At 38.2% G+C, this 24,835-nt stretch overlaps 4 protein-coding genes across 4 annotated transcripts; all 4 read right to left on the bottom strand.

Moving 5' to 3' along the window:
• Positions 1 to 402: 402 nt before the first annotated feature.
• On the bottom strand, positions 403 to 2,200 carry BBX21 (salt tolerance homolog2). The gene is made up of 3 exons (XM_008223102.3): positions 1,665 to 2,200; positions 1,053 to 1,523; positions 403 to 940 (listed from the first exon to the last, which is right to left on the bottom strand). Exons 1-3 carry the CDS (start codon positions 1,848 to 1,850, stop codon positions 677 to 679), a joined length of 921 nt encoding a protein of 306 aa, XP_008221324.2. The 5' UTR covers positions 1,851 to 2,200; the 3' UTR covers positions 403 to 676.
• A 4,832-nt stretch (positions 2,201 to 7,032) lies between these two features.
• LOC103321302 (uncharacterized) lies at positions 7,033 to 13,653 on the bottom strand. The gene is given in 8 exon segments (XM_008223103.3): positions 7,033 to 7,495; positions 8,352 to 8,480; positions 8,870 to 8,956; positions 9,408 to 9,490; positions 9,493 to 9,555; positions 10,023 to 10,077; positions 10,177 to 12,267; positions 12,910 to 13,653. Coding segments are annotated over 8 exon segments (2,685 nt in total). The 5' UTR covers positions 12,994 to 13,653; the 3' UTR covers positions 7,033 to 7,402.
• A 152-nt stretch (positions 13,654 to 13,805) lies between these two features.
• Positions 13,806 to 16,050, bottom strand: LOC103321303 (floral homeotic protein DEFICIENS). Its single transcript, XM_008223104.3, is given in 8 exon segments — positions 13,806 to 14,055; positions 14,058 to 14,154; positions 14,287 to 14,328; positions 14,517 to 14,558; positions 15,241 to 15,343; positions 15,437 to 15,498; positions 15,581 to 15,647; positions 15,772 to 16,050. Coding segments are annotated over 8 exon segments (687 nt in total). The 5' UTR covers positions 15,960 to 16,050; the 3' UTR covers positions 13,806 to 13,969.
• An 861-nt stretch (positions 16,051 to 16,911) lies between these two features.
• LOC103321306 (V-type proton ATPase subunit a3-like) lies at positions 16,912 to 23,028 on the bottom strand. The gene is made up of 18 exons (XM_008223105.3): positions 22,691 to 23,028; positions 22,549 to 22,593; positions 22,286 to 22,408; positions 22,066 to 22,173; positions 21,709 to 21,819; positions 21,440 to 21,613; positions 21,016 to 21,153; positions 20,159 to 20,266; positions 19,901 to 20,008; positions 19,612 to 19,760; positions 19,097 to 19,250; positions 18,845 to 19,005; positions 18,549 to 18,755; positions 18,072 to 18,255; positions 17,892 to 17,975; positions 17,611 to 17,804; positions 17,366 to 17,425; positions 16,912 to 17,269 (listed from the first exon to the last, which is right to left on the bottom strand). The coding sequence occupies exons 1-18, from the start codon at positions 22,826 to 22,828 to the stop codon at positions 17,065 to 17,067; spliced, it is 2,451 nt and encodes an 816-aa protein (XP_008221327.2). The 5' UTR covers positions 22,829 to 23,028; the 3' UTR covers positions 16,912 to 17,064.
• Positions 23,029 to 24,835: the final 1,807 nt, after the last annotated feature.

The following is a 24,835-nucleotide window of genomic DNA, read 5'->3' as shown; positions in this document are numbered from 1 at the left end:
CATCATTTGATACTTTGCTCCTCTGTAATGAGAAATTAGCACCACTATAATTTCTCGACCTAGACCAAGTCTGCTAGAAGAAAGAAACCAGAAGAAGTTTCTAGTTTTGTAATGAAAGTGATGGCGCACTTGCCCGTGATACGATACGATACGACTGCAAAGTTGTGCCGCCTTGGAGAGTCCAGACAAAACAAGGGACCATCCCTTTTCCGCCGCTCTGTACTCAATCTTACCCACCCCCGATCTGACTGTCAACATCTCCATCGTCATTTACCATCTACTCTTGTAGCTAACTAGTATTTAATGTTGCAATTTTTCACATATTTTCAAAGCAAAATTGCACGTAAAATTTCCCCACTTTCCAAAATTTCATACATATTCCAAGAATTGAATGAAAAAAAATGAAAAGTAAAAGACACGCTGCAGTTGATATTTACAATGATGTTTGCATTCTGCAACAAAATACAAGGGCAAGAGAAGAAGGGACTGATCCAGCTGAAGTACGAACCCCACACCCCAACTGGGTTGTTGAAGGCTTCAAATGCTTGCTCATACAACAAGTGGGAAAAAAAGGATCCAACTAAGTAAACCGCAAAAAAAGCCAAATAAAAATTCCATCCGCATGTTGAGATTTACTTCAAAAAGATCTAAGGAACTGTGAGGAACTGTGAAGCTATCAAAAAGGTCTGGACCTCTTGGCGCCAACAGATGGAGGACTGATCTGAGGAACTGTGAAGCTATCATCCCTCCACGTTCTGTTGTTCGCTTTCATGTTTGTACCATCCTTATTGAACCCAATGAGCTCACCACCCATCTGTGAGTATTGATGCATAGGATTTGATGCTTGAGGAACCCAAATTCCCATATGTTCTGATGAGAAAGAGCTCAAATTGCTTTCAAGATCAGCTTCCAAAAACGGCAACACCGTCTCATTATCAGCCTGCCATGATAACGCACAATTTTCAGATCCAGGCTAATCAGTTAATTTACTAACTATAACATTAACAAAACCCAAATTTGGTAATTTCGAGATTAGTTCAATCAATGCAAACCTTACAGACACCAAGGGGACCGGAAGAAAAATCAAGAAAGTCCTCAACATGCCAACCCGGAAGCGTCTCTATCAAGTACTCTGATATGCTACTCGTTGAACCACAACCAACCCCGTCATGAGCTACGAATATTCCACCACCTTTATTGCTATTGGCTGTGTTGGTGGTTAAAGTTGAGTTCTTGGAAATGGAAGGTGGGTTTGAAATTGCAGGGGAGGAAGTAGAAACAGACTTTTTTATTAAAGGTTGAGGCTTTGGATCAGTAACAGTAGCGTCAGCAGATTTAAGGCTAGTTGTTGCAGTGGGCGGGGATGAAGATGTGTAAAGCGTAGATGTAGCAGAGAGCTTGACCCCTGTGAGAAGAAATCTGCTGTGCTTCTGGGTGTGCTCGTTGGCCGCGTGAACCGGAAGGTCGCACTCTCTGCATAGAATCGCTCTGTCCTGCTGACAAAACAAGAAAGCTCTTCTCTCCTGTAGATCAAGAAAAAGAAACCCAAATCAGAAAAACAAAGACAAACCCATCAATCATCACAGATTAAGCAGTGAATTCAAAGATTAAAGGTCTGATCTTTTTTCGGGGTTTATGGGTAAAATATATATAAGCAAGCATACCTGACAGATATCGCAGACAGGGAATTGTTTTGATGAGGGGTGAATAAGAGAGAAGCGTTGGTGTTTGGAAGCGAGCTTATTGGCATGGTGGACTCGGTGGTCACAGGTGTCGCAGAGAGCTGCCTCGTCGGCGGTGCAGAACACGGAGGCATCGTCCTTGTTACATACATCACACTGGATCTTCATCAGTTTGAATTCAGATTGCAATACAGGACTGATGAGCTTGCCTAAGAGAAAGGAAAACTAAACTAAATGGGTCTCAGAGAAAAGCGTAAGAGGGGAGATGGGGGCAGGGCAGTGGAGTTATGTTGAAGGTTGCTTCAGAGAGAGGAGAAGGAAAGAAACAGGGGTAATTATAAGGAGAATAAATCTGGGAGGGTAAACAGTATTGAAGAGTAATAAAATATTGACTGGGAAATCTTGGGGAACTATCTATGATCCTCTCTCTCTCCTCCCTACTTTTTAATATCACAGGCTGATGCTCAAGTTGGAGGAGGAGGTGGTTCACTGGTTGCTTTAAATATTTTAGGTGGTTTATTATTAAATGTTTTGGTCAGTGAATATTCAGCAAATTTTACAGTTAACCCAAACTAAACTCTGAAAGTATCTCCATCAATTTGGGGTTCCCCTCTTTACTATTTTTAGATGTGGTGGTGGATCAGCTTTGGTTCCCGTTTTTTTAATTTCCAGCTTTGGCAATTGGTCCCCCATTTGCCAAGCCAGGAAAGTGCGCCTCTTTTTCTCTCTCCTAAAAAAAATTGGTTGATTATTGTTTATTCAAGTAACTCACTGAAGTCTTTCGTTGGCAGTGCAACTGAAACTGATGAACAAATCTAGGACTCGTTTATCGGAACAAGGCCTCTCCAGCCTGGAACTCGCTACCAACCATCCTACATATTTATCCTGTTCTGGGTATATTTTGGTCATTCATTCATAGAGGAACAGAGGATTACTTCATATTCATAAATGCTCCTGAAAGTGACCAAACTGCGTTTTATTCTTGTATGAGGTGACACTGGCATGGCATGGCATGGCATGGAATATCTATCTTTGTACGTGGCCTTATAGAAGATATTTCGGGTACACAAAATATCTTTTGCTGTTTCAGAAAAATTAATCCATGGTTTCTTTTGGTTTTGCCTCAGCTCCACTTACAGAACTCAAACCCTAAACTCCACTTATTGTTTGTGATGCTGGAATCTTTTTTATTCTGAAGCACCAATAATAGAGGAAGCAAGCTTGCCCCTTTTTAGTTAATTGATTATTCCTTTGCCTATTATATAATAATATAATGTGATGATGATCATCAATAATATATAATATCTTATGCTTCTAGTAAAAGTGGAATTAATATACTATACACGCTTGTACTAGAACGTTAATATTGCTGATGATGTAGATGTTGAGGAGCAATGAGATCTAAGCTAATCTAGAACCCTCTCTTTTTAATTTTATCGGGAATTAATTAGGGATCATGGGACCTCTTTGCCCTTTCCAATTGGGGGATGTGGGACGCTTAAGTGTGCATTTATCAATTCAAGCACTTCTAGGCTGTTTCGAGGGACTTAAGATTAGTTTATTATAAAACTAATATATATGGCGAGTGAAAAAGAAAAGGACAATGAACCGATAATATGAAAGTTTTTGTCATGTAATATGAGGGATTACCTAGCTCTATAGCTAGAGCTAGCTCGGTCATGCGATGTTAGCAAAACATCTTATCATGTATGTAGCTGGATGCAACCCTAGGTTAATTAGCAATTTTGTAGCAGTACTCCTCGTTCTTTTGGCATCATTTCATTTGTATATAATTTCAGCTTGTTAAAGTTTTGACGACAAGATGCTATATATTATTATTATTATTATTATTATTATCATGAGTAGAATATTGGCCATACCTGTGAGTCATCAGTCACCCGGCATCCTGCTATTTTGGATAACGCTTTACATTTGGGTGGAATTTGAAGCTTTATTCATTCAAATAATTATTCTATGACCTATTAGCTTGATCAGAGTTTCGAGTATATTTAATATGCCAAAATAAGAAACGCCTTTGATAATCAGAAAGCCTGTCGTTGAAACTTGAATATAAATTTTTGGAATGTACTGTTTAGCAGAATGATAACTAATGATCAGTATGATGAACTTGTTTGATTCCTTCCTTCATTATTCAAAATAAAAACAGTTAATTTCCTGTTATTTTAAGCCTTTGATGTGAAAAATGTAGCAAAATGGACTGGAGAGAATCCTTATCCATCTGAATTCTGAATTCCAAAGTGATGCTGTATTTCATTTGTTTATAATTTTTAATGTCCGGGGATCCAGAAAGAAGCAAATTGTTGACCAACATAGTTTTGTGAAAATTACAGCACTTGCCAAATAAGTGGTGCCACAAAAGTTAATGCATGCTTTGTCATGTCTCATGTGCACGCACATTAATTACGGTTATTTTTTTAAGTACAAATGATATACAGGAGAGGAAATACATTTATATGCTAATTATAGCTAGATGGTTATTTCTAGTTTGTGCTCAAAGCCTCAAACTCAAACTCATCATCAAGGGTCAAGGCAATATTGAAAAATATCAAAATTAAGATTAGCAAAAGGCTTAGAACATTTATGATAGGCTCTCTAAACCACCTATTTAGACAAGTTTTAGATGGAAATTAAAAAAATACGACTTCAATCATGCTCCTTATTCATCTCCTAAAATAAGGAGATCTTTGCTCTAAATTTGAGGAGAGAGAAATGACTCATAGTGGCTACCTATAATTTAATGTTGCTTTATTTTATGCATAGTTTAAAATTTTACTTAATACTAATTATTTTTTATAGAGATGGACCAATCATATTGAATTAAAAAATAACTATAGTATTTATGACTCCCTAAACTAGAGAGTATGATTGAGTTCAAATTTTATAGAGTAAATAACTATTCTGTGTTTTTAGCTAAATTTTAACTAAAAAAATAATAAGCATGATTGTAGATGCTCTCATATTATATAGCTCAATAGTCTTCTTTTCGGATAATAGTTAATATATAGCATTTACCTAAGCATATGGATAATATAATTGTACATTATGATATTTTACATTAAAGAAACAACGTTGTTCTCTTCCAACAAAAAAGAAAACGAAACAACTTATGTTATGACTCAGATTATAAAAAAAATTATATCTGAGAGTTAAATAATCTTGAAGGGAGGACATAATTAAGAAAGGGACTAAAGATAGGGGTCGTCGGAATCAAACTGTTAATTATATGGTTTATTAATGTTAGATTCGAATAGCTTTCATTTAGACAGGAATTTGGAAAGATAGAAGTGCTGAGGCTGGAATTAATATATAACGTGAAGAAGAGGGAGGTCACCCCATCAAGCATAATTTATATACAAAATATCTAAATCACCAGCACCAATTTTAGATATTTCTATAGGCGCAATAAGCTGTACAGATGCGCTCCTGTGAGGCTGTGACCTGTGCAGCTCTGTGCTCTGTGATCTGTGCTCTGTGCTGTGAGGAGGATATTCTTCTTATTATAAACGGTCCCTAATTTGTTATTGAAAATATAGAGGATGAAGTTGACCTTTGACAGTGAATGTAGGGTAATCACGCGATTGCGAAGATCAAAATGATAAGCATGAAATATTAATATTCATCGTAATCAATCACCATCTTCTTCCTTTTTTTTCTTACAGGTAGGAAGGAAGGAAAATATTTAATAAGCTTGCTTGCACAATTCACAAGTGGCATTGGCATATTTCAGAGCTTTCTTTCATCTATCTCTCAACTATTCTATTATTGGTATTGTTTTCCTTCTTCCTCTAAATCCCCCTTCAATCTTATTCTTCAAAACGCAGATTTCTGTTCTGTGAAAGGAAAAACAGAGAAATAGACAAAACAAAAAACAGAGCCAACTGGAACTGGACATCCCGCCCCAACTAGAAACCTAAAATTTAGGTCTGTCTGTCTGTCTGCTCCGCGATCTTCCACATATGAATATATAATTAATGAGGGCAAGGCAAAGTAAATTATTTGCTCAGAATTAGCACACCATCGCCAGGAGGCAAAATGCAATATTGTCCACAACTACTCTGTTTCGCTATTTGCTTGGCATGTGCCCTGACCCATAACCCATCTCAGTCGCCTCAGTGTAATATATATATATATATATATAAAATAAATAAAAATTGAGTGAGGGTAGAAAAAAAGGAAAGTTTAAGAGACGACGTGAAGAGGTGTAAGGATAAAAGAAAAAGGAAAAAAGTGTAAAATATTGAGGAAGGAATAGGGATCATATTCACATGGGCATGGGGCATGGGCATGGGCGTGGGAGAGGGAAGAGAGAGAGAGAGAGAGAGAGAGAGAGAGAGAGAGAGAGAGAGAGGATATGGGTTTTGATACTTTGAGTTGGGACTTGAGAACTTGATCAGTTCAGAGAAATCAGAAAATATATAAATAAATATACAAGTTTGGTTTCAGAGGTTGTCCTTGTCCACTTGGCCCGTGTATGTGTGGGGGGAACATGCATGCTTTGCTTTATGTACGTTAGCCACAAGGCTCTATACTATTTTCAAAAGTAATTAAAATATAAACATAGGATATATATAGGTAGGAATAAGATCACACATGATTCATATCAATCATAGCCTCATAGGAGTTGGAACTTGGAAGGAAAGAATAGGATGCGTAGGATGATAAGTAACGATTTCCCTTAGGAGGAGGAGGAGGAGGACATTGCCTGCCAACTGCCTGCCTGCCTCTTAGCCTCTCTCTAGACAAGAGGCAAGGGCTGCCGTATCTTTTTCGCCTCACCCGAGGGAGAAGGAGAGGGAGAGGGAGGGCTAATCCTAATATTGGGAACACACAACTTGCAACCACTCCTAATTCCCCGTTATATCCTTCTTCAGTGAGGATGCTTTTATTTATTTATTTATTTTCAGATGCTTACCCATTTGGTAATCTCAGGCCAACCAACAAAATGGCAACCTAGCTCTCCCTAGCGGGCTTGATTTAATTTCTTTAATTTTGGATATCTTGTGAATCTTGGTTGGTTTCACTTTCATATTTGTTTATCAATCAACTGTCAGATATTAGGGGTAGAACATATGGCATCAAGTACACTTGCATTGCACGGCATTGGCAGGTGTATAACTTCAAAGACAACAAATGACTTTTCTATATAGTTTACGGTAAATTGGAAAAACATGCCCATCTCTTCCCCAATTTTTTATTTTATGAAATCTATACCATGTAATTTGAGATTCAAATCGGAGACGTGAAAGTACAGAATTATCGTCCAGTGAATGTAAATGCAGATTCATAGTTGAATAAGATCTTGCCTTTCCTGTGACCCCCGAAAAAGAAATTAAAAAATAAATAAAAATCTTGCCTTTCCATTCCATTATGAAACTTTAAAATCACTCCTGTCACCTGCCAGTCCTTGTGAACACTATATAATATATATCTTCCTAATCGTGGTGCAACTTTTTCTTCTCTTTCGTCATGTATAGCATATGCTGTGCATTCATATTAAGCGAATGCTCGATCATGTAAACTTAAACAACATGTGAAAACAAATGCCTTCTTAGATTCAGACCACCTTCAACAGTAGTTACATACAACAGAAAAGTGGCTTAACTAGAGAACCCAGAAGCTGCAGGAAAAATTAGCACCTTCTGAATACAATACCGTTCACGACACCTCCATTATCATTCACAATTGGTGCTCTTATGTCTCTACTCTTGCTTTGTGCTAACCTTGGTCACGCTATCCATATACTGCTTCACACGAGTTTGGTTCGTCTCAAATATGAACGGCATTCCCCTAATCTGCAAATTTATCATTTTTGAGGAAATATCATCATGCATTCAGTCAGTAGTAGTACCTAAATATGCGCCAGCTTAACTACAATATAATTCTAGTGTTTTGCTGGAGATTCATATAGTGGGGTAAACCCCAATTATCTGATATATTTGTATTTAGCACTTGCTTGATATGGATATTGTGCCCAAGGCTGCCTAGGATCTTTGAACAATGTATGACGGCCAATTCATGGATCCTGACTATCCTGTCCACTAAAGCTGCTAAATAGATCAAAGTAACAAAAACCATATTTCGGTTCAATCGATATTGAGAATTTTTCAACTGATTTCAGTCGGAAAATCAAACCATGCGCCGTCGCAGATCAAGCCAAAGGTTCTTATCATCAATCCAGACCAATACAAAGTTTCTGAACTCAGATCTATATCGTATTGCTTTCATACATCAATTAAGATCTTATGGACCTCATAAGCAAATGGACTTGTTGGAGATGGTTAAAAAAAAAATTTAATCGAAGTTGGAGATGGTTAAAGATCCCTAGGAATGACACATAATGGATTTGATTAACAAGGCTACAATCACCACTGAGAAACATAAAGCTGACAACCCAATCGATTAGAAATAGCAGGGCCCATCAATGACTTAAAATAACATTAACAAAAACTAAGCGTTTTGATTACCAAGCATAAAAATGATGAGTGTAAAAAAAGTTAGAGGTTTGACTTTCAGCTCCACACACAGCCATGCAGCCACACACAAACACACACATATTGCATATAAAACAGTAAAGAATTCTGAACCATCAGCAATAAAGCTGCAGAGAGCTACGAATTATTTTTAGTAAAAGGAACTGTAAGAACATACCTCAATCAAGCAGCTCGAACTAAGGCTTAGATTCTGTCCAGGGGCTACTTCCTTGCTATTTACTGAGATTGAACACTTCCCAAGATTTTTCAGATAGAAAGATCCGCCTTTGTCCATCTTTATCATTGCCTAAAAAATGCAGAAAAGAACAATTTACACTCACTTTAAGACAAAGAAAAATATATCCCCTTATATGGGTTAGCAAGAAGATGTAAGCAAAAGAAAAGATAGAGCTTACATAAATGGTTTTGATCACATGATAAAAGGAACTATGCAAATCCATGGTCACCAACCAACAAATCAAAATCCAACAGTTAACGTTCAACCCCCGTTCAAATCACGATAAAAAAATTTACATTTTGGACTTCATCCTCACTATTAGATTTTGATGCAAAGGTCGGTGACCATGCATTTTCATTTTCAACCAATCAGCATTTCCAAATTTCATGGAATGAAAAGGGCAAGTAATTGTATCACTGGTATGGTTTAAATGTTGAGGTGATCAACAATAATCTTACCTGTTGTCGAGAGATTTTATTACCACGTCCTTCTCTTCCCAAGTCAATGTCAACAATCGCATCTTCAGTTGCTCTACCCAATAAAACCTGCAAAAAAAGATAACTATGCATTAACAGATTCAACCCATGTCTGGCTTAGAAACCATTAGTTTTCATCTTCTTCCTCTGGTCCATAATATAATACATTGAAACCTCTATTGATTGAAAAAGATAAGTTCAAAACCTTATGATTGAATAAGGGTTGTGAAAGCTGAAACTTAATAAAAACAATCATAATCTATTACTCTGGTCCTTTTCCATTTTTTCGGGAAAACTATGCCCATCACTGCAAAATAACCTAGACAGAACTCCTGCTTGACAATTTAGGAGAGTCGTTAAGTAATACACAGAACTCTAGCTCCATAATTCATGAATCACTTCCAAATGCAGATATGGGGTGAATACCCAATACCAACCCCAGATACAGAAAAAGGCAAAAGAACAGCCCTCTTAGCCAACCCCAAGTAGTTGAGTTAGATTTCATAGAGCAAAGAAATACCTCTGGCTTCTTAATATAATGCTTAGAATGACGCCCATACAAAATGGCAAATGCTCCATGAGATGCAATGGCTCTTTGCAAAACGAATAAGCACCCTGCTCCAGCCTTATGATTCTCCTCTCAGTGTCCTCATGCTGATATCTTGAGACTGCACATAGAGAACTTCTTAAAACTTACAAGGCATATGATGAAATCGTTTTGCATATCTTATTTGGATAAAATTTTAGCTGAGCCACCAAGGAACAAAATAGACAGATTAAGATAATACTGAAACAATATGGAAAAAAGGGTAGGGAAAAGGGAAATCGTGAAGCAAACTATATGTATAGCAATAATAATTCCTACATAGTTGAGTAGATATCATATCATCTGTCAGTTAAGCATGTATGTCACATACAATTAAACAAACATCTGAAGAAGCAAGCTTATAAAACACAGAAAATTCCAAACCCAAGAAAAATAAATGGATTCAATCATTAAACTAACACATTAAATTAATGTGTACCAGTTTTTAGAGGATTTGACTGGCAGAAGAGAAGTGCATATAAGTTCTTGTATAAAAAACTTAAGTACTCAGCTGGTAATCAAATGAAAAACAGCTAGACTGAGTCTTACCTTCCTCATGAGAATGCAAGTCCTGGTCATCTGGATCCAAATCCATATCAAGTATCTGCAGGTGGAACAATAGTCAAGGAAACTGAAAGATAAATTAAGAAATTGAAAGCAAAATAAACACCTATCAACTAGATGATGGGCGTTTAGGACTCACCATTGCCTCTATATCCGAATAACATGGTACATCATCATCACTCTCAAAAAGCCCCAGTTGATATGACGTCCGTGGGCTTAATTCTGGTTCTGAGACAACATCATGCTCGGGCATCACTTCTGCATGTAATGCTTCATGATCTCTACTTGTAGCAGTTGGATCAAGCTCCTGTTTACTGACACGAGCATTTGTCCGAGGATAGCTTTTAAAGCTATTATAATCAAGATCTGGCTTCTCCATATGAAGCTCAGTTGAGTTATAGCTGAGGTGCTTTGCCAATATACTTTGTCTAGTCTCTTCCTTCAGAATTCCAGGTACAGGATTTGTATTTGGATTGGCTGAATAAATCTGACCCAGACCTTCACTCACATGACCTGGATTCTTAGAAGCCACTTCACTGGGGTCAGTCTTGGACAGCTCAAATTTAACCCCAAAATTATCCAGTGGAGGTTTTGGATTCATTTCTTGTAAGCGGTGTGATCCTTTAATCAGAGAAGACCTATGAGGTTCTCCAGGCTTTTTTTTCTCTGTGCGCATAAAGCACGGCCCTGTGTCACTATTTCTTTGATTGACTGGTAAATCATTACTGGATGAAGATATTAGCTTATTCACTTCTTGCAAATCCCATTCTACTTCAGAGAAAGTTGATGACTGAAGAACATGATTTGGTAGAAAAACATCATCATTGCATGGAATTTCCAAGTCCTCGGTGTTTAATGTGCAGCAGATAACTCCATCTTTCAGTTCAGGATATTGATAGTTTGAAGCTGTTGAAGATGATTGCATCAGAGTCTCCGAATGACAAGCCATATGTTCATCAGCATTTTGGGACCCCTTAGTGTCATCTACCACTCCAGGATCCGAACTAGATGGATTCATGGAATACAGCACTAGAGTTACAGATGTTTCTGGCTCAGTTATATCAATCGTCTGTTCTTGACAAGCATCATCATTTGGTGAACTCAACAAAAGTGAGCTCAGGCCATCATAGTAAGACTTATCAATCACGTCTTTTCCATCAGCAGTCATGAGCATGAGCTCCTCATTAGTAAAGTTTAAAAGTGAATTGGACAATTCTGCCAAATAACCTTCAGTGCTCGCAGGAGCTGCTGCACTCTTGAAATCACCACATGGCATGTCAGCTTTCACCTCCATCCCCAGTTGAACATCATACTCTGATGTTCTTGTGTTGTTAGCATCAATATCATCAGGAAGTTCAAGATCAACATCAACATCAACATCAACTGGCATAGCTGGTTCTGCACCTGTTCTCCAGATAGGCATCCCAGGAAGTGGAGATGAATACTCCAAGTTGTGAAACGATGCACCATTGTCTGAAACGGATGAATTAAAGGCTTGGTTCCCTTCAAACTTTGTGCACATATTTCCATCGTCATCATTAATTTGATCAAGTGTATACGGAGGTTCCATTCCTAAGTCATCAGCATTGAACAGGCTGCACCCTGGCAATTCCTTCGGCTGATTGAATTCCTCCACCTCAGATCCATTCCTTGTGAAGGGCATATTGTCTCCAAGAATGTGAGGAACTTCTTCATGTATATTATCCTGTTCCATATGAAAATCATTTTCAGCTGGAATCTGGAGTCTTGTATGAAAGGTATCAGCAGTAACTACACCGCCAGTGTCAGTGCCACCATCCATCAGATTTTGAAGAGTATCCATATCTGACCTCTCAAGGTCAATAGGGGTCGGATGTCCAGTCATGCAATTTCCATAAAAAGGCTCATCTTCATTTCCAACATAATTATTATTACTGGGTTGAACAAGAAAATTAAGGCCCATGGAGTTAAATGGCTCATTACAGATCCTTTTACGCAGAGCATAGTAACTACTGCGTACACTTTCAGCTTTTCTCTTTCCAGATTCACATTTGTTTTCTTTTGAATTTCCTGGTCTATCTACAGGGAGAGTTGGAGTGGAACACTCGAACTCAACCATGCGAGCAGAAGCGTTGGCAGAAACAACCGGATCGTATAGGAGAGAATACCACCGATCTTGCAGTTCATGAATAGTAAATCTTCGAGAAAAATGCACTGCCCCTTTAGCAAGTGACTCCAAAGAAGCACCAGCCTGAAAACAGAGTAAAAGAGTACCAAATCCATTAAAAGTTTGGAGAATAGATATAGTTGCAACGTAATATGACAGCAGTTATAACATATAAAAATTACTAACTTCCTGAAATTGTCCTTGTATGATGAATTTATTTATGGTCAAAATCAGCGCACTGAAAAATGCCAAATCCTAATTTAATTCTGAAAGGGGCACCAGGGCAATTCCACTCATACCCGGCACACTTAATAGTCGTGAATTAGGCTAAGATACAGCATACGTCAGCAGGGAAACCAGTGGTAAGTTGCTAACAATGATTCTAGCACAGGAAAACATTATTTCACCTTCCGTTATGTCTAGCACATTTGTCCAATTTCTTGGTTCTATTCCTTGAAATTTAACTCCATGGCACGGGCTATTAGATATTTGCAAAAGATAAACCTGGAATGCCTTGTTCAAACAATTCATGCTCTAACACTAAAAATCCAAAATTTCATAACAAATAATAGATACAAACATAATATTATATGAAGAAAAAAATGCCAACGAAATCCAGGTCAATACGCAAGGATAGATTGGAGCAAGAGGATCAAATTTCTCGAAATGGGTCGCAAGAGGGAGCCAATTTAATCAACATAATAAAGAAAAAAATGAAATTTGTACCTCAACCGCGTTCCTGAGCAAAATATCATCCTCGGGAATCCAAGGAGAGAATGGAGCAAGAGCACTCATGGCTTGACTACCCATGAGCTAGCCTCTCTCTCTCACTGCAGAGTGTGCGTGTCCTCGGTGACGGACTGAAACATTGAAAAAGCTTGGAGAAAGGGAACGAAGAAAAGAGGTGAAAGCGACGAAGAAGGCCTTGGACGCTTGGAGGGGTTTTAGAGGGAAAGAAAAACCAAAAAAGCAAAGGTTTTACAGAGGTTTTGTGAAACGTGGACAACCAATTCGGTGTCCTCAGCTTCTCTCTCGGGTCGGGTCGGGTGACCGAGATTTCAACGTGGTGGGGTTTTGGGGGGGTTTAGGGCACGTGCCAACTCCCTCAGCCCTTTTCTCTCTTGTTCGGGGGAGAGAGAGATAGAGAGAGAGCGTATCCGAGTGGTAGAGTATAACTGGACTTGCAGGTTGCCGCGGACTCTTTGCTCCGTACACGGGTTGACCGTTGACCAAAGAGTCCCTCCTCCAAATTATGTGTCCTTTTTTATTTGGAAGTGATGTTGAGAATTCGGGAAGGCATGTGTTAAATTTTTGCTTTTAGTTTGGTGAGAAAAGGCATGTTTTTGGGTACAGGAAATAATAGTGCTCTAATTACCAAATTTGTTCATCAATTTTGGGCATCTAATCTATTAATGTGTTTGGCTGGCTGGTTGAAATTGGAAGTTCCAATGTCCTCTTGCGGTTCTTCCTATTCTTTTAATTTTAGTTTAAGAAAAGTTATGATCTAATTTTGGAAGTGAACCAAAAAAACAAAATTATGGACACGATGATTCACACAAGTTAGACCATCAAATTCCAAGCTTGGAGAATTGAGCCCTCCAGAAATCAAAGACATCTGAATATTTAGAGAAAGAAACGACCTTTGACGAAAAGGCCAGGCCTTTAAAGTCAGAATATCTTCATCAACAACAGCCATTGTTTGTCGAAGCTAAACCAAGCAACTATTTTCATTTTCAATCAACAATACAATAGAGAGGTGCCCTGCCTGCCTGCCTGCCACTCAAAGTCAAAGCAAGGCATAGGTGGTGGTGACATCTGATCCTGCTCCACTGTGAAGGCTAGGATGGCATTGGCTATCCTGCAGCCTTAAGCAAATATGCGAGGGCCTCCATTTGATGAGTAGCCAAAAGCAGATTCATAATCCTCTCCTCCATTCTCAACTAATCTACAATGTGGGTCGTCCCTTGCATCCTTAATCAAACCAAAAGTATAAACAAAACAACAACAAAAAGAAGGCTCTTTTATAAACAGAGGTTAAAAACCGAAGAATAATATATTTGAATCACTAAAAGAGAATATTAAGCTTTAAGGCACACTGCATACAAATTCATGGAGATTCCTGTTCATTTCTGTTGCACTCCGTAGCTGTAATCAGGTGAGGAGGAGAAAAAAAAACAGAGATTCAATCAGTACAATCTTACAACCTTATGAATAAGCTAAAGCTATAGATAGAGCTAGCTCCCGGAAGGAACCCTCTACTACCCACTGAAAGGACAAACACAAATCAATGGACAAAAGGGGTCCAATTACATATACTTGTCAAATAGCGTTACCTTTTTCTTCGTAGTATCAATCTGGTTAGAGATCATTCGAATCTGTCCATCGTTGTACAGATACGCAACGTTAGATTGGGAAAAATACAATGTTTCACAAGTCACATGCAGTGGAGAATAATTAGCAAGAGTCTGCTAGACAGGGTAATGGGGCATCCACAACAAACAGAACAACTATGGCTATAGAGGGTACTATATAGCTAGCTAACACTGTTTCCACCTTTGCAGCTGCAACAACTTCCTGCCTGTTTATGCTTATATGTACTCATGTCTCGTAGCTAGAAATATGAAGTACAAACTGGCAAAATGGATGGCAAAATGGCAAAGAAAAAGAAGCATGTCCACTTACACCTATAACTGCAAGGGGGAAGGCCAAAGTTGATCTGAGAACCTCTCAAACAGTGACTTAATAATTGTTGGTATTTTCATTCAAACTATATGTATCAGCTTGGAAATGAATACTTAATCTATAATGATCTAATGAGACAACTGAAACTTTAAAAGTAGAGCTATTCTTTTGGAAAGACAATAAAAATGAATGTCGTTCTACTGAAGGAACTTATTTGTATACTGTATATTTTGTTGTGTTGTGTTATGAATTAAATCACTCATCCTAAAAAAGTAATAATAAAGAAACAACGACCAGAGTACTAAGAGCTAGAGCAATGACAACAACAATCATAATAATTAAAGAACTGGAAACCAAAAGATATACACGTACAACCTTGCGCTTGCGAATAACATCAACAGCGCCTTCCATTTCTTGCTCAACACCACGCAGTTCATCAAAACTCATATCGTTCAAACATTCACCTAGCACCCTTTGCCTATCAACAGACATCACGCGCATTATACTTTAATTTGGAAAAGAATGAATAAAAAAAAAGCAAGAAAAATAAGGCCTTTATATTATTAATTACCTGATCTGCTTCTGCAGACTCCTATTCACCTCTTTCAGCTTCTTCAAATGCTCTTGCATTGCCTGCACACATAACCACACAATTATATACATATATATATATATAGAGAGAGAGAGAGAGAGAGAGTAATGATGAATGAGAAACCTCATAGTGCGAGCTCCAAATATCGACTCCCTTAGTCTTCTGGAACTGGTCGAAAAATTGCTTTGTTCTAAACACAAATTTATCATATAAGCAAGTGAAAACAAAAAAACAAAAAAGCTCATTGTAGACTAGCTAGCTAGTTGAAGAAAAACCTAGCTACTAATATAATAGGGTTGGAGAGATTTACGTACGTGGTGGAGGGGCTGATGTATTCATGGATTTTTCCGGAATTTGAAACCATGATGAGAGAAACGGTGGCATCACAGAGAACAGTGAGCTCATGGGCCTTCTTGAAGAGCCCGTTCCTTCTCTTGGAATAGGTCACCTGCCTATTGGTCGCGTTCTCTATCCTCTTGATCTGGATCTTACCCCTCGTCATCTCTCTCTCTCTGCTTTGCTTTCAATCTGATCTGAAACTGGAACAATTAGGTTTTATAGAACAAGGCAAGAGGCCCAAATGTATTAAAGAGCAGATTTTGAACTAGAAGAGAAGGCCATTTACCAAAAATGGAAAAGGGTTAGGCTTAAACTTGGACTGGTTCAAACGTGGCAATCTCATTCTGGGTTTGCTAATTGGTTCGCATTTCGATGTGGGGGACCAATCAATATACAAACAATATTGATAGAGATGGAGTATCATACAAACACTTTCCGTCCTTCACCCATCACCATCTTTGAAAGAAAGAAAGAAATAAATCACGGTCTCCCGTTCTGATGTAACATGCTACGGAGTTTCTTTGACGGAATCAGAGCTAGCTAGCTAGCTCAGACTGAGACTCCCAGGCGGGCAGGCAGGCAGGGCTTGCTTTATGAACTCATTGTAAAACGACGATGGAGAAGCGCGCTCTTGTTTATGAAAACCAATGGTCAAAGAGAAGTCATGGTCGATGTAATCAGCTGGTTTAAATATGGAACCTCTGGATTTTTGCTTGCAGGCATGGTATAGTAGGGTCGTAGCTGGATCAAAATAGCTTTGCGTCCGTTACGAAATTTGTAGATGTTAACGTTGTTTCAAACCTTCAAAGTCGAGTCATTTCACGTCTCTCAAACCTCTAATCATATTTGACCCACCCCTAATCTTACCAAGCCTGTCACATAATGGGCCGCGATTATGAAGGCTATGGCCTACCTAGTCGCTTACTGGGCTCTGTAGTAGGACTAAGACCAACACTGAGCCCAAATCCGTCTTGCTTCTTATTTTCGTATTGGACCCTTGCAACCAACCTCTTGTGTTCAATTCCGGTTCCCTCAATATCGCTTGTATTTGTTGAACTATGACAAATGAGGTTTTCAGTTGAAGACATACATTATATTAGTTTGAGGTAAGATCATGAACGAATGAATTCTCACACTTCTGTATTAGTATATTTGTATGTTGATTAATATCAATACAATTCTATCGTTTTGTTCTTGTCACACTCATTAGCTGTTCGAAAATTACTATATGTATACAACAAAAATGTGCATATGAAAACGGCAGTGCATCATTCATCCTCTCCACTGAGTAACGCAAATGAAAAAGGGTAGAATTTGTAACCAGCGCCCTCATAAAACTTGTTCTGGAACTCCACCCAGTGAAGCCTCAAGGCATGTAAAAATGCACTCAAAGTCTCCATCACTAGAAGCACTCCAACAGTTGCACATATAAAAACTATTATGCCAATGATTAGGATAATGACATTATTGAACCTGCAGTAATTCCCAAGAGACTGATTAATTACTCTGCTTTCTTTTAAGATCTCAAAGTTCAGTAAAATGGCAAAAATATGAAGTAAAAGAACTTACCCCCAGGCTAGAAGTAGAATCTTGTCGTAAAATACACTGGACAGCTCTGAATGAGCTAAACTGAAGAAAGCAAGACAAGGACAAACGAGATGATCATCATCGTAGAATTTATATTCAAATAATCTAAGAAGTATCAACCTTTTTTATTTATTTATGTGCAACTAAGCAAACGCACGCATCGTAGATGCCTAATGAAGTGTGGTTACTATTAAATGATTCTAAGTTCTATGTTGTTAGCCACCTACCTGAGTGCCCATAGACGTAGATATGAAGCTGTATTAGACACTGCTCCAAGCACAAACTCTATGGTATGTATGAGTTGGTGTACAAAGACCTCGGTGAATTCAAATTCCTCATGACCATGCAAACTTTGATGGTGGTCCTCTTCAAGAGGGTCATCACCGCCGTGAAGCAGCGCGTAGGATTGACCTTGGTGTCTCTGAGGAAACAGGATATCAATAAAAGGTATAAATAGAGGATTGTAGAACGCATGAAACATATCTTAAGACTATAGTTTCAAGCGAACCTCCTCATGCTGCTTCTTTAACAGATAAGGCTTTGGAAACAGCATCCATGGCACAGCAACAAGAGCCGATAGTAGTAACAAAATCTGTAATTAAACACAAGGCATTCTTAATATTGGTGTCACACACTATGGTATTGCTTGAGAAATTTTTTGGCCCAATCCAAGGAAATATAACAAAACCTGAAGGAATTTTTGCCCAAAAAAAAGCTGGTTTTCACCCAGATCTTCAGTAGGACTCAAGAACATGTATATCATTACATGATACAAATCAGCTTGTGAACCAGTGCACCATTTCACTATAATTAGGAGTGAAAGGTAGCCAAACAGGCTGTTTAAAAATATAATCTGAGGAACAAATTGGTACCTGAAAGAACATGGATAGATGGTCAAAATTAAGAGAGTAACTCATAACACTTAAACATGCGCTCTTCAGAAGTTTGAAAGATTGAACATGCTCTCTTCATATGCAATAATGCAGGATCAATTTGAGTAATATGGGGCCCGTTTGATAACCATTTCAATTTTTAGTTTTTAGTTTTCGTTTTTTGTGCTAAAGTATAGAGGAACAAGAGGGAGAATGGAAGTGAGAATGAGAGTGGATATGGGATTTAGAGGGAAGATGAGAGGGGAGGAGTAACAAACGGGCCCATAGCTTACCAGATATTCAGGTTATCCCCAAAGAATTTTGCATTAAAGTAACTCAATATGATTCCAAGATTCATCTGGGCTACTCCAAGTAGGATTGACATCTTCATCTTCAACGAGTTAAGAAACGGTAACTCGGACCGGGAACCATGCCATTTAGGATCCACACCAAATGGGTAAGTGCCACGGACCTTACTCAAACCCACTGTAGTAGCATCGCTGCAACAAAATAGAAAAACCAAGTGTAATCAACTCAAATGGGATTGACAGACCACAAATATGTTAAGCAACTCAGACTGACTGTGTACCTGCAGGATTGGTCACGGCACCCATAGGCAGATGGCCCAAATAATTCAAATGGGACTGAAAAGAATTCATTATATATCAATCCTGTGTAAATTGAGAACAGTGCCATCATCATAATAACATAACGGCCGCCAAATGTCATTTCTACGATGTCCCCAAGTTTCTGTTGTCAACAAATCAAGTTAGTAGAACCATCCGGTAATTACAAGAAGCAAAGAGTCCACAATCTACAGTCGCAAATCCATACGCATTACCTGACTAGAAAACTTCCTCTCCCTGATTATGAAATATAGTGTTGCCAGCAACAAGCAAATACCATGGCCCCAATCTCCAAACATCACAGCAAAAAGGAAAGGGAATGTGACAATGGTGTATACACCAGGATTAGCCTCCTGATACTTGGCAACCCTGTGATGATGGTTCCATTAGATAAATTCTTTGATGAATGATCTCATTTGGGAAATGAATAACCTAGTCACTAATAAAATAAGAAGGGATAGAAATGGTCTTCCTTTCTGTTTCCCGGGGGAGACGGAAGACAACAAGTAAAGCTATATAAAATTACGTTTTACCATTATACACCCATTAAAAGAGGGCAATAATAAATTTCCCAAACCTTCCCTAACAGCCCTCATCCTCCCCACTTTGCGACCCCTAATTTTCTCAGTCCACACCAACTCCAATATAGACCTGATTTCCTACCTCATGATCTTCCTACCAAGCATTGTGCAAGAACTTGTATAGAGACATAACCTGCAAACTGACTCACCCGTATGCATCCACAATTTCTTGAAAAGCAGAAGTGAATTTATTTGTGCGGAAATATGTTGGTGGCGATTCCTTTGTCTGCAAAACCTGGAAAATGGTGCCAACTTGAGAGCTACTATCAAAGGATGCCCTCTGCAACGCATTTTGAATCTGTGACAAATCAAGCCTGTGTTCGTTAAAAAATTCCCTCAAAGATGCATTACACTTGAAAGTGACTCAAGCCAAGTTTAAGAAATTAATATAATTTTAAACATTTTAAAAGGAAACTGTTACAGGATAAAAGAGCAAACCTGGTTTGATGCATCTACAGGACACCAACCTTCTGCAACAAGACACATTTTTGTCACATCAATGCTTAACATGTTTAACGTGTGATAAATGGATTTTTCCTTCTTCACCTATCAAGTCATTAAGGAATCAAACTCAGTTACCAAACAAAGCGAAACTCAGTGACTATGACCAAATAAACATATGGATGGGCATGAGAGTATCCATACAAACATGAAGGAAGAAACAGAAGATAGATGCATAAGCTTTTGAAAACAAACCAGAAGGTTCCACAGCTCATGTTGATGGCCAATTGTCTGTAATAAACTGCTCCTGTGCAAGAGTCCAGCATCTATGGTAATCTTCAGCTCTGAAAGTTTTCCAGACACCTAGAATTAAAGTGGTTATAAAATTCAGAATGCACAGTGAGTCAGTGTTTGTAATTAAAGACAGACAGAGTCAAAATTAGAAAAAATAGAATATTACTGCAGCTAGTCCACCAATATGATCAAGATAAAGCACCACAAGTAAAATACAAGGCCATTGCAAAATGTTTCTTTCATGTCAGCTACATGTATTGTAACGCATAATTGGGGCTTTCATCTACTGCTTTTTATGTTGCACATGGCCAGAACTTACATCAACACTATCCTCCTGTGATTTTCGGTGTGATGGTTTACTTCTTTAACTCTACAAAGCCTCAAGGAGCTTTTTCTAAGCGACTGCTTTTTTCAGCCTTAATGCTATCATTATGTCTTTATTGATCACAAAATGTTTGGGATTTTAGTGATTGTAAATTCAGGCCGTATATAATCGGCCCTTTAAGGAAAAAACTTGAATACAGTATATACATATACCATATAACCGAGCGTTGATGATTGGTACAGTTGGAGCAATATAAACATTCCTTGTTCCATAGTTACTAGAGGGCATTATAGCGCCCACACCAGAAGTCTAATCGATACAATTGAAAAAGAAAAAGAAAAGGAAGAAGCCATCTTAGCAATATAAGTTTCTCAAATACCCATGATTAACACAAGAGAAAAGTGTCAATCTAAACATAATCAAGTTGTGGTATCCTAAAGCTGTTGATTCTACGTACAAAGAGTTAACAAGCACTGAAAAGAATACTGCATACCTCTGCAATCATCTGAAACTGTTTTCCCAAGTCATCTGTAAATGGGTAACGGTTCGCCCCAAAAGCTTCACATATTTTTAGAATTTTATTCTTTGCTCTTTCTCCGGAATAGAAGATGATAAATACATTCTTCTCAACCTGTAATATAGTACTTATGAATTTCAAGAAAAAAAAAAAAAAGGAGATAGAAATACTGGTACAGAGTTAACTATCCTGCAGGAAGATAAAGGTACCTAGGCATATATGTGCATAGGTAGCATCCACATACACGGAAAAATATTACAGCATGCAGGAAGGTAAACCATCCTGTGTGCATGTGTACTGCCATCAAAAAGCTAGTACGCATGTAAACTACCATGCATTCTCACAACACCGAACAAAAGATATATATGAACATTAAAATGGTATGTTATTGAGTATTAACCTTATCTCCTGACACAGGATCAACAACAGGGTCATTGACCACAGCTTGCTTCAGAAACACATTACCCCGGGTTGCACGAAACAGAATCCTTTCAAAGGTCATCGATTTTTCTCTAGGAACAAGACCACTAACAAACCCAAGCTTAACATGCTTTGATGGATCTGTTGTCATTTCCTACAGATAAAGCCCTAAGCATCATCGATAGGCAAAGAAAAAAAGAATTTCATCTGAAAACAAAAAAAATGAAACAGAAAAGTACAAGGCTGCACTTGTTCGAGTAATAATGGACTGTCAATGGATTTTTCAATACTGTGCTGCCTTTCAAATTGTCTCTGCTGAGCAGCAGCACTGCTTTGAGCTGAATTGAAAAACTCGCCAGCCTGAAATGAGTAAACAACTCAAGTTCACTTTATGGATCACATGAAGGAAAGCAATGCCATGATAACTGATCTGATGAGGGGGAAAGAGAAATCACAATCTTAAGTAGAGCAGACTTGCGCTTAGAATTATACAAGACAGACAATAGGAAAGGATAGAAAAGAATAGAGTTGAGGCATCAAATTTCCCAATAATGCAACCAATGCTTCCATAAAACTGACTGCAATAGCAGTAAAACAAAGCCATACCTTCTGCAGAACAAGTTTATATTCTAATAATTCACTGTAAGTGCGTTGTAAATGTTCATTGTTTGCATTAATTTCTAGTAGCTCGGCTTCAAGTTCACCGAGTTTGATCTGGAAACATCCATGCACAAACACACACCCCATAGAGGGAAGAAAATGATTCAATATAGACCATAGAAAGGGCAAAAGATCAAGATCTCAAGTCAACTCCTGAAAAAACTACCTCCAAGTTATCGAGATCAATATCATTGCCTGTTGTAGACCTTGCTGAGGGCGACAAGCCAGCCTTCTTCATTTGCTCCTTGAAGAAACGTAGCCTGCGAGCCATTTCTCCACACCGTTTGATCTGCATGAAATCATTTAAATTTCAAATTCTAACAGAATATTTCAAAATAGACCAAATTATTTTTCCAATTACTTGAAAAACCACAGAAACCATGGCAATGATAAGTTAATTCAAAAATAGGAAATGATCCATGAATGCACCTGAGTGGCATATGTTCGCTGGAATGGGCTCTTCTCCGCATTGAGCTGAAAAATAACAGAGTTCCCAAAAAAGAACAGACAATAAGGAAAAAAAAAAAAAGGAAATGCAAACCAACGCTGGAAAACGAGAGCAGACTCTGACATCTTTGAATTGGAAAAGGCCAAGATCGCCGAGGTAGGAGATGGCGTGGCGAGACGATTCGATAGGGATGATGAGTTGCGCCAATTGCATTGGCTCCGACCGCAGCAGATCCATCGTTGGACAACACTCTCCCGCCATTTTCCCGGCAAAGATCAAAATCTGATTGCAGATGCACAAATTGCTTCTTCAAACGTCGCACTTTTTTCTTTCTCTTGTATTCTGAGTCGGGCGTGTACCAGAGACGCCTACAGCTACCGTTGCCGCTATGCGTATACCATAAAGCCAGTAGTTTTCCTTCTTTTTCTTTTTTTGAACTTTTATTTTCCGCTGCGGCGTCGTTTTAACGCTAACGTGGGCTGATAGGCGCAGGGGAGTTGAAAAGATGAAATACTATTGCGTAATGAATTTTCCATTCTCGGGTTTTAACCTTTGGATGTCCCATACGCGCGCAATTGAAACGCAGCGTTGAAGGAAAGACGATCGCGTTGTTCGAATGTAATTGTCAACGTCCCGATCACGCCGTTCAGCTCCCAGCTGCCGCTCCGGGATGCAGAAACGTTTTAATAATTTTATTACGTTTCGTTGATTGACTTGGACTCCTGGACTTGGAGTGGACATATTAAGTTGGGCCATGAATTTTAATGGGCCCACTTCCAATCAATGCCGACCAAAACCCAGGCAAAAACCTCTTCCAATTGGAATTCAAACAATAGAATCCAGGCCCACTACAATTGACTACATCTGTCTTTAATTTGTTGTGGTGTTTCCAACAAATATTGAAAGAAAACAAAAAGGCTTTCTCACTTTCATACCACCCTATTAAAATTTAAAATTTAAAAAATATATATACTTTTATAGTACAATTAAAAGAAGAAGAAAAAAATCTTATAAGTCAACCCATTCATCAATATTTTAAAAATCACTTTTTAAATTTAAGCAAAATTAGAACAAAAAGAGTTTAAAAAAATACATTTGGAGCTAATTGATCAACTATATGAATGGCATTAGCATAACCTAGAAGGCTAAGTGATTTATGAACAAGATGGATTTATAGAGCAGAGGTACTTTCTAGAGAAACAATCCCAAACGAGCCATTACTTGTTTTTTTCGTGATTTTTTGGGTGATTTGAACATGAGACTTGTTTCAACAATGTTAGAACAAAGAATGAATTGGCAATGTGTGTTTGGTTTGGTGGATATAAAAAACAACTTCATTACATATGTATGAATGACTTGAGACAAATTTGAGCCCAGCGTGGATTTGCAGAGACATTAAATAAGTATCCTGCAAAATGATAGTTGTGCCTTGAAGTCAGGGGATTGGGAACATATATAGACAAGGCTGAAGGCAATCACAAGGATTAGCACCACACATACAGACTGATACTGCAACAGAAACCCTAGCTGCTGCTGCTGCTGCTGATACTGCTATATGTAGCAGAGACGCGGGGATACGTTTGGACCACGCTGTAGCTCTTGGTGGTAACAAGAAAGGCCAAGGACTGGCGAAGAAAGAGATAAACAGTAAATTAGCATGGGCATGGCCGCAACCTAGCTGTAAAGACTCCGCTAGCCCTGGAGAACCTATTGTATCAGCAATAAACCAAACTTTTAATCCACTTGGTCATATCATATTCATATGTGGGGATTTTTCAGTTTTTCTTTTTTAATAAGAATGGATGAACGACGTCATCACACAGCTACATCTTACAACTCGAAATCATGCCCATTTCTTGTCTCAAACAAAGTCACCCTAGCTTGCTTTCACTATTTTCTAAAGCCCTTTTGGCCTTTTGGCCATTCATAAACTTGTTTATGTGTCACTCTCTACTTTACGTACGTTAATCTGTATTGTATCCCCTCCTCCGTATCATTATTATTGATAATGTGTCCACATATATATATATAGAGAGAGAGAGAGAAGAGAGAGACAGAGAGAGATGGTTCTTTCTATTTAGAGGACGAAGATATATTTTGAGGTGTCTACTCCGTGTCGTATTTCTATGATTCAAACCATCAATTATATATGTTTGTTATTTGAGAGATGATTGTGTGAAAAAAAATAATCAAAATACAATGCATAGTATTAATAGACTCTACAAGGATGTAACTTAAATAAGCCAGTATATCCATCCTGCATATACG

The sequence above is a fragment of the Prunus mume genome, linkage group LG2 (assembly GCF_029339155.1).
Source record: "Prunus mume cultivar Tortuosa linkage group LG2, ASM2933915v1, whole genome shotgun sequence".
In the NCBI taxonomy this organism is placed as follows: Eukaryota; Viridiplantae; Streptophyta; class Magnoliopsida; order Rosales; family Rosaceae; genus Prunus; species Prunus mume.
This window is presented reverse-complemented; position numbering and strand designations above follow the sequence as displayed.

Coding starts and splice junctions, on each gene's coding strand:
- BBX21 (XM_008223102.3), bottom strand. CDS start 1,850: ATGAAGATCCAGTGTGATGTATGTAACAAGGACGATGCCTCCGTGTTC. Junction 1,524..1,664: donor CTGTCTGCGATATCTGTCAG/GTATGCTTGCTT, acceptor CTTGATCTACAG/GAGAGAAGAGCTTTCTTGTT. Junction 941..1,052: donor GTCCCCTTGGTGTCTGTAAG/GTTTGCATTGAT, acceptor TTATCATGGCAG/GCTGATAATGAGACGGTGTT.
- LOC103321306 (XM_008223105.3), bottom strand. CDS start 22,828: ATGGCGGGAGAGTGTTGTCCAACGATGGATCTGCTGCGGTCGGAGCCA. Junction 21,614..21,708: donor GTCCATTATTACTCGAACAA/GTGCAGCCTTGT, acceptor CTTTATCTGTAG/GAAATGACAACAGATCCATC. Junction 20,267..21,015: donor AGTTTCAGATGATTGCAGAG/GTATGCAGTATT, acceptor CTTTAATTCTAG/GTGTCTGGAAAACTTTCAGA.